Source organism: Gossypium hirsutum, chromosome D02 (assembly GCF_007990345.1).
Source record: "Gossypium hirsutum isolate 1008001.06 chromosome D02, Gossypium_hirsutum_v2.1, whole genome shotgun sequence".
Taxonomy (NCBI): Eukaryota; Viridiplantae; Streptophyta; class Magnoliopsida; order Malvales; family Malvaceae; genus Gossypium; species Gossypium hirsutum.
Genome location: NC_053438.1, coordinates 3388268 through 3404083, shown reverse-complemented (window position 1 = coordinate 3404083; position 15816 = coordinate 3388268). Strand labels below are relative to the sequence as shown.

At 31.4% G+C, this 15816-nt stretch overlaps 1 protein-coding gene across 6 annotated transcripts; it reads left to right on the top strand.

Moving 5' to 3' along the window:
- The first annotated feature begins 1334 nt into the window (after positions 1–1334).
- On the top strand, positions 1335–6682 carry LOC107939062 (receptor-like protein 13). Of its 6 annotated transcripts, XM_016872346.2 has the most exons (7): positions 1345–1814; positions 1928–2089; positions 2502–2576; positions 2748–2903; positions 3006–4007; positions 4101–4236; positions 4340–6682. In XM_016872346.2, exon 7 carries the CDS (start codon positions 4610–4612, stop codon positions 6542–6544), a length of 1935 nt encoding a protein of 644 aa, XP_016727835.2. In that variant the 5' UTR covers positions 1345–1814; positions 1928–2089; positions 2502–2576; positions 2748–2903; positions 3006–4007; positions 4101–4236; positions 4340–4609; the 3' UTR covers positions 6545–6682. The 6 variants fall into 6 exon arrangements, with proteins under 6 accessions (XP_040943990.1, XP_040943991.1, XP_016727835.2 ...); XM_041088054.1 differs by lacking the exon at positions 2748–2903; XM_041088053.1 differs by having other exon boundaries at positions 1928–2576.
- The last annotated feature ends 9134 nt before the right edge of the window (positions 6683–15816 follow it).

Below are 15816 nucleotides of genomic sequence, written 5' to 3'. Positions count from 1 at the left end.
ATCGAGTTTTTTTTTTTTAAAGAAGAGCGATAAGCAAACTATTTTTGTAAAACAACACTATCAACAATAAAATGAATCCTAAGTATACACGGCCTAATGAATGAATGCTTTTAAGCTAACTCAAAGTACAACTATGGTTTTCTCTAAAATGAGTTTATTTAAGGTCTTCAAAAGTAACGTAAGTTAGCTTAGCCATTTCGGTGGCTATTGTAGCCTTCTCAATCTAGTCATAACATCTAGGCCGGGTTTCGGAGGTTACAATTTTCAAAGCTACTCTGCGTCACAAGTTCATGTACACCACACTGATGTGTAGTTGGCCGTGTGCCAGGCCGTGTGGAGCACTTAGGCGTGTGCAATTACACAAGTTGAACAGGTAGGTCATGTGGACCCTTTTTGGTCAATTTGATGTCCCGATTAGGGGCTGATAAGGGACTCTAAAATTGAATCCGTGATTATTTTGTAGGCTTATAAATGCGTAAATCACTACAGCAAAATAGGTTTTTAACGGTGTTTTTTTGGCCCTATGGCGGTGCTTATAAGTGCCGCTAAAATAGATTGCGGCGCTTTGATAAGTGCCAGTAAAAAGTCGCTTTAGATAGCGCCGCTAAAATTTGCAGCGTTTATTTGGAAAAACACCGTAAAAGAGTCGAGCATGTTGTGGCATTTATAGCTAGAAGTACCACAAAAAATCATGTTCTTTAGCAGTGTTTGTAGTAAAAACGCAGCTAAAGATCATGTTCTATAGTGGCATTTGTGGGAAAATGCCACTAACATTAACAGATTTTACCAACCCATTTTATTTAATATTAAACCCGAATTTTCAACATATTTTCCTGTAACTTCAAATCTAACAACAAACTTCAAATCTAAATGAGACTATCACGAAAGAAATTTGTATATGATCTAAATTAATTACTGAAATAACAAAATATATTCAAAAGTTATAATGTTAAGATATTCTCACAATAAGAAAACAAAAGTCAAAGATGGCGGATTCTGCGATTGATTCTACTAAAACATCTTCATCATATTTTGAAGCTGTAGCTGGAGTTCGTCATATTTTTAAAATATTTTTTTCATAATTTTAAAGCAGACGTAAATGATAATTTAATTATAAAAATTTGATCTTAATTTATATAAAAACTAAACCTTCAAAATGAATTTAGCGTAGGGACTAAAACCAGAAATTGACCTTTAATAATTTCTCAAGGAATAGTATTAATTTGGAGGATAGGTGTTTAGATTATTTCCACAACCACACTTTGTAGGGCCTATATATCGTCAGTGTCTGAAATTACATTTAGTGGACTATTTCAGCGTGGACTAGTGGCGTTGCCTTCAGCCTTAGATCCTTGTCTTTAAATAACTAGTTTCATGAAGGCTTATGCAATAGAAGTTTGAAGTAGCATACAATTGAGAGAGAAGCAAAAACAGAGAGATGATGGACTCCAAATGGTTGTGGTTTATGAGGATGGCAGCGATGAGTGTGTTGCTACTGTTAGAAGGATGCAGGTGGTGCACTATTGATGCTTGTGTGGAGCATGAGAGAGTTGCTCTCTTGCAACTCAAACCTTTCTTCAATCACTATAATGAGTTCGACAGCTGGGACGAGTTGAAAGGTTCAGATTGTTGTAAATGGAAAGGGATTGAGTGCAACACCACCACTGGGAGACTCATTGGACTCTCTCTTGATTCTATGAGGTCCGGATACTTGGATTATTGGTATCTGAATGCCTCTTTGTTTCTTCCCTTCAAGGAATTAAAGAGGCTTTATTTGACAGGGAGTGGCATAGCCGGTTGTGTTGAAAATGAAGGTTCTATATTTGATTTGCCCTTCATTTCATCTTTAGTTACTCTATTATGTACACATATTTTCAACACAACTTACTGTTAATTTTGCGATTACTTGTTATTATTAACTCTGCAGGTTTTGAAAAGCTATCATCTACATTCAGAAATCTACAGTTCCTTGACTTAAGTCAAAATCATCTGAATGATAGCTTTATATTATCTTTGAGCCAATTTTCATCTCTCCAATATTTAAATCTAGCTTACAACCTATTAGAAGGAAAGTGGCCTCATATTCAAGGTACATTGGCTTTCTCTGGTTTTTTTTTTTCTACTTTAAAGTTAAGTTTTGCTTGAGGGAAATTTTTTGGTCAATTTTTGGGATTGAATAATTTTATTCAAACTTCAAGGTTGACTGTTGAAGCCTTAGTAATCACAAATTTTTTTATATAATTTTTTTATTTTTTGTTGGCCAAATAAAAAAGGTGGAATCCAGCAAACAAGGATTATAATCACATCCCATGGAAACCACACATTTTCCTTCCTTGAAGGCTTTCAAGCATAAAGTCCTTACTTATGTGGAACCCTTTATAATTATTTGTTTCAAATTAGTACTTTCACTTTTGGGGATTTTTCAACTTCCTTACTTTTACCCTTTTCACTTCAGCCAAGTTATTAAAATATTTGTTCAACTTCAATATATATATATATAGGATTGAATAATTTGAAAATTTTGAAGACGTTGGATTTAAGGTGGAATCAAATGGAAAGATTTCAATCCTTCAAAGGTATGTATTTATATTTTGGTCCATTAATTAAGTTTATTTTTTTTAAACAATGATAATTCGAACACTTGAACCATTAAGCCACAATTTGGGGTTCAGTTAACTAATTTAATACACATAATTAAATTTTATATCATTTTTTTCATTGATGAAATTACGTTAAATCTTTTATAGATGATGATAAGAAATTGGAGTTAACCCATTTAGAAGAGCTTAATTTAGAAGCAAATCTCTTCAATAACAGTGTATTTGTAACTCTAGACAAGCTTTCAAATCTGAAATCTCTGAGCATAGGTTTCAATCAATTGAATGGATTAATAGATATGAAAGGTAAAATTATTATTTTTTTGACAAATTATGCCTCTATAGATAGACAAAAATATTAATCATGTTTTAGAATGATTTAATGAAGTTTATCTGTTTCTTTCCCAGATTTGGATGCATATCTTCTGGTGATTTATGTTGACATGGCAATTAAGGCTTGTGGATTATAATGTTTTTGTACTTTAATTTGAAAATTAAGACATTTTAAAAATGTGGAATTTTAAAATAGGTTAATATACTTAAAAAAGTCCTCAAACTAGACAAAATAATAAATTGAGTCCTTTTAAAAAAAAATTATAAAATGTAATACAATAAAAGTTGAAATTTTTTTTAGCCTTAGGAGATGAAGCATTTATGGTGAAAAATTGAAAGCTCTAGGCAATTAATTTATTTATTTTAGTCTGATTTTTTTTCCCATACTAAAATTTGGAAAAAAAATTTTGGGCCCCTTCCAACCTTGGGCGACTACGCTCTCAAATAACCCCAGGACCGTGAAACTATTACATATTTTTTAAACAAATTCTTAAATTATTTTTGTAATTAAATAAACTCATATAAAATTTTTACCCACAAAAGCTCTTCATTTTAATATTAAAGTAATATTTTTGTTGAAATTATATATACTTTTTAAAATTAACATAAAATTTAAAAGAGTAATTAGAATTTTCAAAAGAGTGATTAAGTGTAATATGTATATAAACACTTTCAAAAAAATTTAAAATATTTCTCTTATTTTACTTTAAGAAATATAATTTTATTTTTATATAATAAATTATTCTCATCAAAATCACCCAAGATAAACAACATTTAAGTAATAATAAATTTAAAACTTTGATTTAATAATAAATTTCTATTTAGTGGTGATAAATTTAAAGTAATATAATGATTCCAATAAAGGAAAATTCTATTTTACACATTATTTATCTTAAAATGCTAGAAAGAAAAGAAAAACAATTAGTGCAATCATGTTGAAGTTTCCACAATTTTTATCAAAATATTTTGGCTCACAGAAAACAATGGATTGAAAAAGTTAAAAAGTTCTTCGTCTACAAATTATTGTCACCGACGATAGCATTCCGCTAGAAAACTTAGTAGAGGCTTTCTCATCAGGTAAACACCTTTTCTTGATTAACATCTAATACTTCTTCTATTCCAAAACAACTTACGTTTCATTAACACCTACTACCTCTTGTCATTGATTAGAATTAAGCAACCTGGAGGAAATAAATCTCGATTATTCTCGTCTCAACATCAACATTTTGCAAAGCATTGGAGTATTCACTTCTCTTAAAACTTTCTCTATATAGGTGTGCACTTATTGGTTCCTTACCTAATCACGGTAAAATTTTCTATACGAGCTTTTCATTATCTGATTTCTCCTATTTTGTTTTAGAAAACAAAATTTAATTAGAAATTCTTCCATGATTTCATAAATTTTTCAGGATGTTGTGATCTAAGGAACCTTCAAGTGTTGGATGTGAGTTGGAATGCACTTGAGGGATGCTTCCTCATTGTTTCAGTAACTTGACATCTCTTCGTGAGTTAGATATCTCCAACAATCGATTTTCCGGAAATCTAACTCCTTTAGCAAGTCTTACATCGCTCAGAGTCATTTCTCTTTCAAGTAATCATTTTCAAATTCCAATTTCATTCGTGCCACTTGCAAACTTTCCAAACCTTGAGGTCCTCTTGGCTGATGAAACAAGTTGGAAATGGAACCTTCCTTCCACACCTTAGTCCCGAAATTTCAATTGAAATTCATTAGTTTGTCCAAGTGCAGAACATCTCAACAACTCAGTCTTGAACTTCCTACCTTCCTTTACTACCAAAATGACTTGAGATTTGTGGATCTTTCTCAGAACAATTTCAGTGGAACTGTCCCATCTTGGTTGTTAGAAAACAACACAAAGTTAGAAGATCTCATCTTGAAGGGTAATTCTTTTACAGGTCCTCTCACATTACTGTCGACTCCTAATTCAAATGTATCTTCAATCGACATGTTTGACAACAAAATACAAGGTCAGCTTCCAACCAATATATGTTCAACTTTTCCACATTTGGAGCAGTTATTCTTATCCAAGAATGCCTTTCAAGGCAATATCCCTCCTTGTTTAAGCGCCATGAAGAATTTGTCAATGTTAGATCTATCAAACAATCAATTGGCTGGAAAAGTACCTCAAGAGTTGGTCAGGAAAAGCTCACTATTCCTTTTGAGACTGTCAAACAACAACCTCAAGGGAAATGTAGTTCCTGTGATTCTCAATGCAAATGGGTTACAAAAATTATATTTGGATGGAAATCATTTTTCTGGAGAGATGACAAATTTTGATGTCTCCACTTTTCAGTTTCCAACATCACTAACAGATATTGATCTTAGTAACAACAGATTGCATGGAAAGCTTCCAAGATGGATAGGGAATATGTCACTTTTGGAGAGATTAGACTTGTCTAACAATGGTTTCGAGGGTTCTATTCCAGTGGAATTTTGCAACTTGAATAACTTCAAATTTTTTGATCTTTCTGAAAATAATTTATCTGGCTCTATACCATCTTGTTTTAATCCTCCAAACCTAGAGCATGTCCACCTGCACAATAATAGACTGGGTGGACCATTGTCACTTGCTTTTAATAAAAGCACTTCACTAGTGACATTAGATCTTAGAGGAAACAACTTTACCGGTGGTATTCCAAAATGGATCGGCGCACTTTCTTCTTTGAGTGTCCTTCTCTTGAAAGCTAATCATTTACGGGGAAGAATTTCAGTCCAGTTATGCACCTTGTATTCCTTGAGCATTATAGATCTTTCTCAAAATAGGTTTTCCGGTCCTATACCTTCTTGTTTGGGAAATTTAACTCTTCCAATGAATAAGGATAAGACCATGACACCAGATTTAATGTCTCCAACATTTTCAGAACTGGATGAATTGAAACTATTAAAGACGGGTATACTTTTCGAGCACATGATGCATTCCTATAGCTACATGAAAGAATCGGTAGAGTTTACCACAAAGAGTGGATCCTACTCATATGGAGGCGACATCCTTGAGTACATGTCTGGGATTGATTTATCTTGCAATGAGTTAACCGGTCAAATCCCACTTGAATTAGGGAACTTGCATGAAATCCATTCTTTGAACTTGTCACACAATAAGTTGGTCGGAGTTATACCCTCATCATTCTCAAAACTTAAGCAGATTGAGAGTTTGGATCTTTCTTACAACAACTTGAGTGGTGAAATCCCAAACCAGCTGGTAGAGTTGAACTCTCTGGGGGTTTTCAGTGTTGCACACAACAACTTGTCAGGTAGTATTCCAGAACAAAACCAATTTGTGACTTTCATTGAAAGCAGTTACGAGGGGAACCCTTTTCTCTGTGGACCTATGCTTCATATAAGTTGCTCCAAAACCGGTTCAACATCAACAATATCAGATGATGAAAGAGAAGATAGTTTTCTAGACACATATGTTTTTTGTGTGAGCTTTTTGGCTTCTTATGTAGTTATGTTGTTAACAATTGTTGTTATCCTTTACATAAATCCACATTGGCGAGGAGTTTGGTTTTCTTTCGTCGGGAAGTGCATCAGCAGTTGCCGTTACTCAACTGTGGGCAATCTTCTTGGGTATTACATCTTTAGAAGATGTGTTTAGATGAATTTTAGGGAGTATTTTGCTAGTTTTGCATTTTGAATAAAGATCTTGTCTTTGGGGTAAGAAAGCTTAAGTCTGTCTTGTTTGTTTTATTTTTGTATATAAATATTCAATTATTTAGTTGTTTTTCTTTTTTGAAATTTCAATTATTATCATAATTCTTTGAATTAAATTAAATTGATAAATGGAGTATTTTAGTGTATAGCTAGAAATTGCATCATTCAAAATGTAGGTAAAAATAATTATTTATAAATTTTATGTTTGAAAAACTAATGAATGTTGAAAGAATAGTGAATTATTAAAGAGAAGTTGTATGATAATGGATAGTTTTAAAGTAGTGGTTTAGTAGAAATAAATAGTTTTTATAAAAATATTTCATTTTTTTAATGCTAAATTAAGTGGTGATATCAAGTAAATCAGGAAATTTTATAATAATAGAGATGAAAAAAGAAACACAAAATTAACTTTTAAAAAATGTTAGTGCACGAGTATTCAACCAAGGATTTTTAAATATTTCTCATATGTATTTATGACATGGTTTCCAGTTGTTGAATATAAATGTTAGATACAACATATGCTGCTCTTGTTGTGTCTTGACCTTCTAAAAACAGCGGAAATTCTGCTGAAAGTGTTGTATCCAATGACAAATGAGCTGTAAATGCTGATGAACAAACAAGCACTGGCAAGCTAACTTCACAGAACATTTGAACCCAAATAAAAATGCAACAGGAGAATAATTCATCTTGGAAAAAGAATCGTTAATATGCGAAAACTTATCTTGTTTGACAATAATACAACATATGTTGTTCTTGTTGTCTTGACCTTCTAAAAACAGTGGAAATTCTGATGGCTTTACATTTGCTGAAAGTGTAGTATCCAATGACAAATCAGAAGATGCTGGCTGGCTTTGCATTTGCTGAAGGCGCGTGGTGATTAATATATGAACAAGAACCACCCTAGCACAGTGGATAACGCTAAGGAACTGTAAATAGGATGCAACTGGTGAAACAAGAAACAATAATAGGTATGATTAAAATTATAGCCTTAACAAACAATCAAGACACAGCCCACTATACTATCTTTCCATCCTAGCGATAAAAAATTACTTCAGCATCTCCAAGCAACAAGGGGTTGCTGGTGGAAACGTTTAATTCTTGGTTGGGGACTAATATAATCCCTTGTTATTGCAGTGCATACGGAGCATTGTACACATTGAACTGGATTTATAAGTACTTTACTGAAGAGCACTTTGTCCACTGGGTAAGTATGTTCTTCTTTCTCTGTTCTTCTGTCTCCCCTCGTCGCGTCAGTAGCCATGGATGTATGAAGAATGTTTGTACCAATAAATCAATGCCAACACATTTTTGTGATATTCTACATTACATATGTTATTTCTTAACACCGTGATTAAATTGGTGCTTGGAACTATGGTTAGAGTTTAAACATAAAGATGAACACCGAGATTATTTATGTAGTTCGATTTTAGTCTACACATTGATGGATATAAGGGGGGCAGGTGGGGGCAATGTTTTAGAAATTTACATAGCACCTCCTTAAGATAAACTTTATTACATTAAAGCCCCTAAAAATTTAAATTTTGTCCCCCTAAACTCCCCCAAAAAAACACCAACCCCTTTTTAAAGTTTGTCCCCCTAAGTCGTATTTCTGAATCCGCCACTGAGTCTATATCTGTGGAGTCTTGCCCAGAGCAATAGTTCACTGTCTTTCTCGTAGTGCAACTAATTATTTAAGTATTAACCAGGTCTAACACTCACCAATTTACCGATCTCACCGTCGTACAAAGACTAGATATTCTCCCTCTAAGCTTCTGCCTCAAAAGTTTAGTTTTGCTACTCAAGATACTCTTTTGAATGTTTACAGAAATAATGTACACATAAGCAATTCTTTACTTAAACAAATTTGTGCTCTATCAAGTTTTTAATCTTTTGATTGTCTCTTAATCTAGACAAAAGTTATGTTTATATGCTACTTAAGTTCTCTACAAAGAATGTTAATAATCAGCATAAGACACTACTTCCATAAGAGTTTCGATTCAATCCAATGCCTTTAAAATATGAAAAGTGACTTTTTTTTGTTTGACAAGTATTTTGCCTTGAGTTGTGAGAAATCAATCTCCAAAGTTTTCAATTTCAACCCAAATGATCTTTATGTTATGGGCTTTACTCATTCATATATTTTCAAAAATCAATAACGTAAGGCTTTTATTCTAAAATTTATCAACTCTTAAAATAAACAAGTAAGACAATGAAGCAATACCTAAAGAAGTGACTATTGGTTCAAGCACACAAGCAACCATAGAATCAACCTTCAACTAATAATAAAAATTTCAATTTAAAACTCAAACCTAGCTAAAATATTGTATATGGCAATAAATTAAATTTCAAGCCTAGTCATAGCTTAAAATATATAATTTTTTAATAATAAATCAACACAAAAATTATAAAAACTTTCTGATATTCATATTTTTATTTTGCTAATTAAATCTTGTTTGATTGGTATTAATATTATTGTCAACACATGAAAACGTGGATTTGAGGTGTTTATCATTCTATTTAAAAATTCGGGAGAAATTATGAATAATTCTAAATATTGTATTTTTTTTATTTTAGTGCGGTATATAATGTTATCATTAAAAAATTGAAATATACTCATATTGCATGAAAAGCCAAGAAAAAGTATAAAAAAATTAATATCCTTAATATTCATAACTATCATTTTAACAGTATCAAAGAAAATACTAAAATTTCAAGAAATAAAATTGTGTACGTATACGTTTTTGGTATCAAATTTCAAAGGTTTAAAATTCCCAAACCCAATGTGACCGCCACCAATTAGTGCATTGAACATCCTTTTTTCCACAAAACTAAAATTTTCTACACCACATAAACTTTTTTGGTCAAACAAGTTGGATTTGACTTTACCAATACCTAAATGATAGAGTGTGAAAGATTAATTATCAGATTTACGCTAATATTTTTGAGAAATAAAAAAAATCAATATTTTGAGTTAATAATTACTAATTTAATTAAAAATTAAAAGATAATTTTTTAAAGAAATTTATGAAATTATATTTTAATATAATTAAAAAATTATAGTTTTAACTTTATAAAATTTATTATTTATCTTTGATCCTGAAAAAAGACAAATTAACATTAATAAAATTTGGTGTTATTATTCATTTACGGAATACATTAATGAAATTTTTGAGTCGAATTCGAATAACTTGCGGGTACAAAAATATAAATTAACCAAATATTAAAATACTTGACCAAAAATGAAAAGTCTATTTTGAGCAAAGGGTGTTTTTGTGTTGGATTATCACCGAATATATATATATACCTCAAACGAATTTAACTGAATATTAAAATACTTACCAAAAATGCATTTTACCATATACGTAGATGTAGAGGTGGCTGGGTTCGGGCCGGGCTCAGAAAAAAATTTCAGCCCACTTCCTAGGCCTGGGCTCGGCCCGAAATATGGGCCTAAAATTTTTTCCAGGCTCGGCCCGGCCTTTTTTATGATAGAAAAAAATAATTTTACCATTTTAATAGTCTATATTTTTATAATTTTTAAAAGATTAAATTAACCTTTTTTTATTATTTGAGGGGTAAAGTGTAATTTTACCATTACTATTTTAAAATTTTATAAATTATAAAGAGTTAAAAACAGAATTTTTATTTTTATTTTAGAGTAGAACTCTTGCCCATGAAATATCATATCAACAAATTTAACAATACTAATAATTAAAATTAAATTTTAAAATATGAAATATGAAATATAAAAATTAAAAATTTTAAAATAAAAATAAAAAAGGAGGAGGGATTGGCTTAGGGAAATAGGAAATGGGAAATGAGGAGGGGAAATGAGAAATTTATGTAATATATATTTATTATATTTGGGCCGGGTCGGGCCCGGGCAAAAAAATTTTCTCGAGGCCCGGCCCGTTTTCTAAATAGGCCTCATTTTTTGCCCAAACCCATATTTTGGGCCTATATTTTTACCCGAACCCTCTCATATTTTGGATGGGCCATTGGGCCGGGCCGGGCTTAGGAATTTTTTCTCGAGCCAGGCCTGGACAAAATTTCAGGCCCATATTTCGGGCTGGGTCGGGCCCGAGCCTAGGATGCAGGTTGAAATTTTTTTCTGGGCCTGGCCCAGCCCGGCCCATGGACACCTCTAATATAAACAAAATGATGTATAATATTCCATAAATACAAGACACAAATATAGCAAGAATAAGGAAATTGGTATTTAAATAAATAAATTGAATTGAATTAAAATTAATTAATTAACTAAATTAAGTCAAATTAAACTAATAAATAATTAAATTAAATTAAAACGAGGACTAAATTGATGTTTAATCTCAAATTTGGGACAAAATTGCACATGAAAATAGGCTGGGGGACCAAGTTGTAATGCGCAAGAAAAAAGAGAGGGCCAAATGGGAAATAAATCCAATTCCTGGGCACGCGTCACTTCCCTAAGGGATTAGCGCACCAGGGACCAAATTGCAAAGAAAAAATATTTGTGGTCCAATTTAAAAATAAAGAAAAAAGCGAAAAAAGACTAAATTGAAACAGACCAAAAATACGGAAGGGCCAAAAGAGAAATGCCCCTTTTTGCAAAAACACGCGGATCCCCCTTTCAAGTCGGGTCGAACGCGCGAGTATGGGGGCAAGGTTGAAACGGCTCCATTTTGGTGCAAAGCAAAACGACGCCGTTTTGTTCCGCGGTTGCCGAAAAGTAAAAAAATAAGTCATTTTTTGGCTTTTTGACTCCCGAGCCTAGAAAAGCATAGTTTTTCATCGGAAACGACATCCTCGACCTCCCACGGTGCCGAAAAACCGAAAAGGTAAAGCCTTTCTTCCCTTTTTTGTGTTTATTTTCTAAAAAGAACCAAGAAAAATACAAGTAAAGAAGAAAAAAAATGAAAAAAAAAGAACCACCTTTTGAATCTTTTCTTTGTTTTGATTGCTATTTTGTTGTATATTTCGTGTGTGAAAAAAAAATATAAAATCTATCGTGGCTTTTTATAGCCGAAAATACAAGATTTTTTTCTTCTTTTTTGTTTTTTTTCGTTTCTATCCTTTTGTTTGTTTTGCAGGTACAAGAGCCAACTTTGGAGGTACGGAGGCTGACATGGAGGAGTTGTGGTGGTGCTGACGTGGCAAGCGGCGGCGGCTGATTTGGTGTTGGGGGCTAGGGTTTTTTTTTTTTTTGTGTTTAGGTGTTGGGTTAATTTTGATCCAAGGGTTTTATTTTATTGGGCTGCTTTTTGGGTTTGGGTTAATTGTTTGTAAGTGGGCTTATAATATTCAATTTTTTGAGCTGGGCCAGGCCAACAAAATTGGCCCATTACAATAAAAAAATACAAAAAATATAAAATCTTTTACACATTTATATTTTTATTTTACCGATTGTGTCTTAATTCGATTGACATCAATATTATTCTTAATGCAAGTGAAGTCTTTAAAATTTATTATTCATATCTAACCTTAAAGTAATTTTTCAATTTCATCCTCATGTGTGAGAGACAAGTTAACATGCCTTTTTTTGGGCCCATAACGAGGACTTCGATTATGTTTACACATTTTTTAAGTCTTCAATTTCGTTAATTACGAAAGTTGATGGGCGTCTACACTAAATTTCCACCCACTAGAATATACGTATTAATTTGGTTTTCTCAACTACCAATATGACTATATAAAGCATATAATTATAGTTATATACAAGGACCGATTACCAAAGTATTTTATAGATAGGATATTCAATAGCTTGGTCTCTATCCGCACATGACCTTGACTTAAACGTCATCCACTCATTCTATGTCTTAAAAAAATCAAGAATGAGAACTTTGTGCATGTAAGTTGGTTGGCTATCAAGTTGAAGATTCCAAAACCAGTTATAGTTCAAGCCTTTATTTTTCCATAAAACCAAAATTTTCTACATTATGGATACTTTTGAATTTTCTTTTTGGCAATTAGTAGAGAGGGGACGAGGAATGGGTTTTCCAATATTGATGTTAACATTAGACTTAAATGGTGAAAATATTATAAAGGTTTTGTACTACAAGTTAGATTGTATTTTGTTTTCTCTATTAAAAATGGACAAATTAATCTTTGTACGTTAGAAACCAAAGTGCAAAATCGTTGTGTATTAAAAGTTCTATCCACTTGTGTTGTTAAGTTATGATTTGGCATTTTTCAAAAAAAAAATATAACTGGCATGGAATTAAAAGATGGGTAGAATTAGATAAAAGTATTGTACTAGAAGTTAGATTGCACTTTATCCTTTCTACTAAAAACTAGACAAATTAGTCCATGCATGTTAGATAAAAAACAAATTGATCCTTCTACTAAAAATAGTCAAATTGCCCACTTTTGCAATCACTTCTAGTCATACTTGTTACTTAACAACTACTTCAGGTTAACAATTTCTAGTGTTAAGAAAATAACATGGTTGATTGGGCAATCAGACAATGGCACGTGATATGCCACATGTACTTCATGCTGATGTAGCGTTTATCACATCAGTAAATCTTTAAAAATTAAAAATTATATATAAATTATTTAAAAATTATAAGAAATTATATAAAATCACATCTAAAATGAACTTATAAAAATGATTGTCCAAATGAGGGCAAATAACCAAAAAAGGCCATTTTTTTCAAAATTTATCGAAATGGGCCGGTTTTTTAATTATTTACCGGAATGGGCCATTTTCCGCGAAATCGCGTCCACGTCAGCGTGATGTCAGGGTACGCACAGGAAATCGCGTCCACGTCAGAGCGATTTGCTGACGTGGAAGGAAATCGTGCCCTCTAGGACGCGATTTGCTGACAGTGTGTTTTTAGCTTGCAAAACTTTGAAAGGCCATAACTTTTGGCTCGGTTGTCCGATTGAGGCAATTTTTTTTTGATTTCGAATAAATTTTCAAGATCTACACGCTGGAAAACAGCCAAAGGCGGTTTGCCGAAGTTTTCATCAAAAAAGATCATTTTTTGCCCCTAAATTTTGATTTTTTCGGTTTAAAATTGAATTTTAAAACATTCAAATTGTTATTTTCCTCATTTATTTGAAGTAAACACCAGATCTTTTTTTACAGAATTGTCTTATATCATCCTGTTATAGGTATAAGTCAGCTCATTCCACTTTTGAGAAGTTCCCTAAAATTTTCCATTTTATTCAATTTAGTCCCTAAAACCTAAATAGTCATATTTTCAAATCTAAGCTTCATTTTTCAATTCAAATTCAATTTCATCCTTCCATAACATTCAAATATTCTTAAATACAAAAATTTCATGCTAATTTTGAAATAATTACACTTTAGTCCCTATACTCGTAACTAACAAATTATACTTTACAAATTAGTCCCTATTCCAGCGCGTAGATCTCGAAAAGTTATTCGAAATCAAAAAAAATTCGTCTCAATCAGACAACCGAGCCAAAAGTTATGGCCTTTCAAAGTTTTCCAAACTAAAAACACACTGTTCATGCCACGTCAGCAAATCGCGTCCTAGAGGGCGCGATTTCCTTCCACGTCAGCAAATCGCGCTGATGTGGACGCGATTTCCTGCGCGTACCCTGACATCGCGCTGACATGGACGCGATTTCGTGGAAAATGGCCCATTCCGGTAAATAATTAAAAAACCGGCCCATTTCGGTAAATTTTGAAAAAAAATGGCCTTTTTTGGTTATTTGCCCTCCAAATTAGCTTAATAACCATTTGTTTAAACTGATTACTAATGTCAAGTTTAGGATTCCAAAATGGCCTAAATGAGTTGGAAAAAAAATTGCAAGAACTCAAGTTGGATCCTTACCCATAAAACCAAGTAAAAGAGTATTTTTTTTTAATTTAAGTATACATTTTAGTTAGAAATTTTTTTATCTATAATAATTTCTCAAGAATTAATTGTAAGTTATTTCCATAATCTAAATTATTGTGGAGGGACTTATTATATAAGTTGAAGGTTGACACAAAAGTCAATAGTCAATATTTGAAAGTTAATGCAATTAAGTATGCCATTGTTGAATGTTGATGTATCTAATGATATTTTCTTAACGAATGCCTCTAACTACTTCGTAGAAAGCTAGGTTTAGCTAGATGGTGCTATGTTACATCACAATTGTATGTATATATTACATCATAATTGAGATTTTTATTCAAATATTTTATTTTATTTTTATCCTTAAATCATGAATGGTATTATAATTGTACTATTAGTGGAGATTTTAAATTCAAGAAGTAAAGTCAGGAGTTGACAAAAGTTCTATAGAGATATAGTATAATATTAAAAAAGTAAATATTTATAAACAAATACATTATTCGTATACCCATAATTAAATAGTTTTTTTTTTAAAAAATTCTTTTAACTTTTGAAAGAAGCTTTTCTAAAATATCATCCATCCGGACCCAACAATTGTCCTCTCTCTTGCCAAGTTAAGTGATAGTAAAAATTCTCTATTTTATATTTGGTTGTAATGTTTGCTGCGACAGTGGGTGCTCATTTTATACCACTTTGTCTGCCAATAAAATATCTATTTGCTAAAAACAATAAGTACCAAAAAATAATTATTTATTAAACTTTCATTATTGTGGATTTAATCTTTAAATTTTAATTTTATATTTTAATCTTTGTACAACTTAAATAAAATTTTGTGGTCTATTTAAGTTACGAGTGAACACCAAATCAAGAGGTCATCAATTAAAGGAATACAATTAATTCGATGTTTAAATGTATGAAGTATACAATAATTTACAATATTATTTAATCTTAAAATTTTTATTTATAATTTAATATAAATAAATAATCGCGAAAAATGAATTAAAAATCATACTAATTCCAAAGTAATTGTTAGAGTGGAAAGAATTTTGTAATATAAACTCATGATTTCAGGTTTTCAACCTGGAATTACAAAGCCGATTAGTTATGTGCTTATATTTCATTAACCAGAAATAATTATGCTTATAATGTCACGTTTTAAAATTCTTTTTATATTAATCATATTATATCTACAATTACAAAATCTGACAATGTACATATAAAACCAAAATCAAGGCCTAAAATTTCCAAGAAAAAAAAAACAAAATGAAGGGTTAGAATTTCCATTAATAAAACCAAAATCAAGGACCCAAAAATTCCATGAATAAGACGAAAAATCAAGAACTAAAATTTCCATTAATAAAAACAAAATCAAGACTAAAAATTTCCCATGAATTTAAACATTGTACGTGAAATTTATAACCCA

Bases quoted from the DNA above. Each gene is read 5' to 3' on its own strand.
- LOC107939062 (XM_041088055.1), top strand. From the start codon at position 4,610: ATGGAACCTTCCTTCCACACCTTAGTCCCGAAATTTCAATTGAAATTC.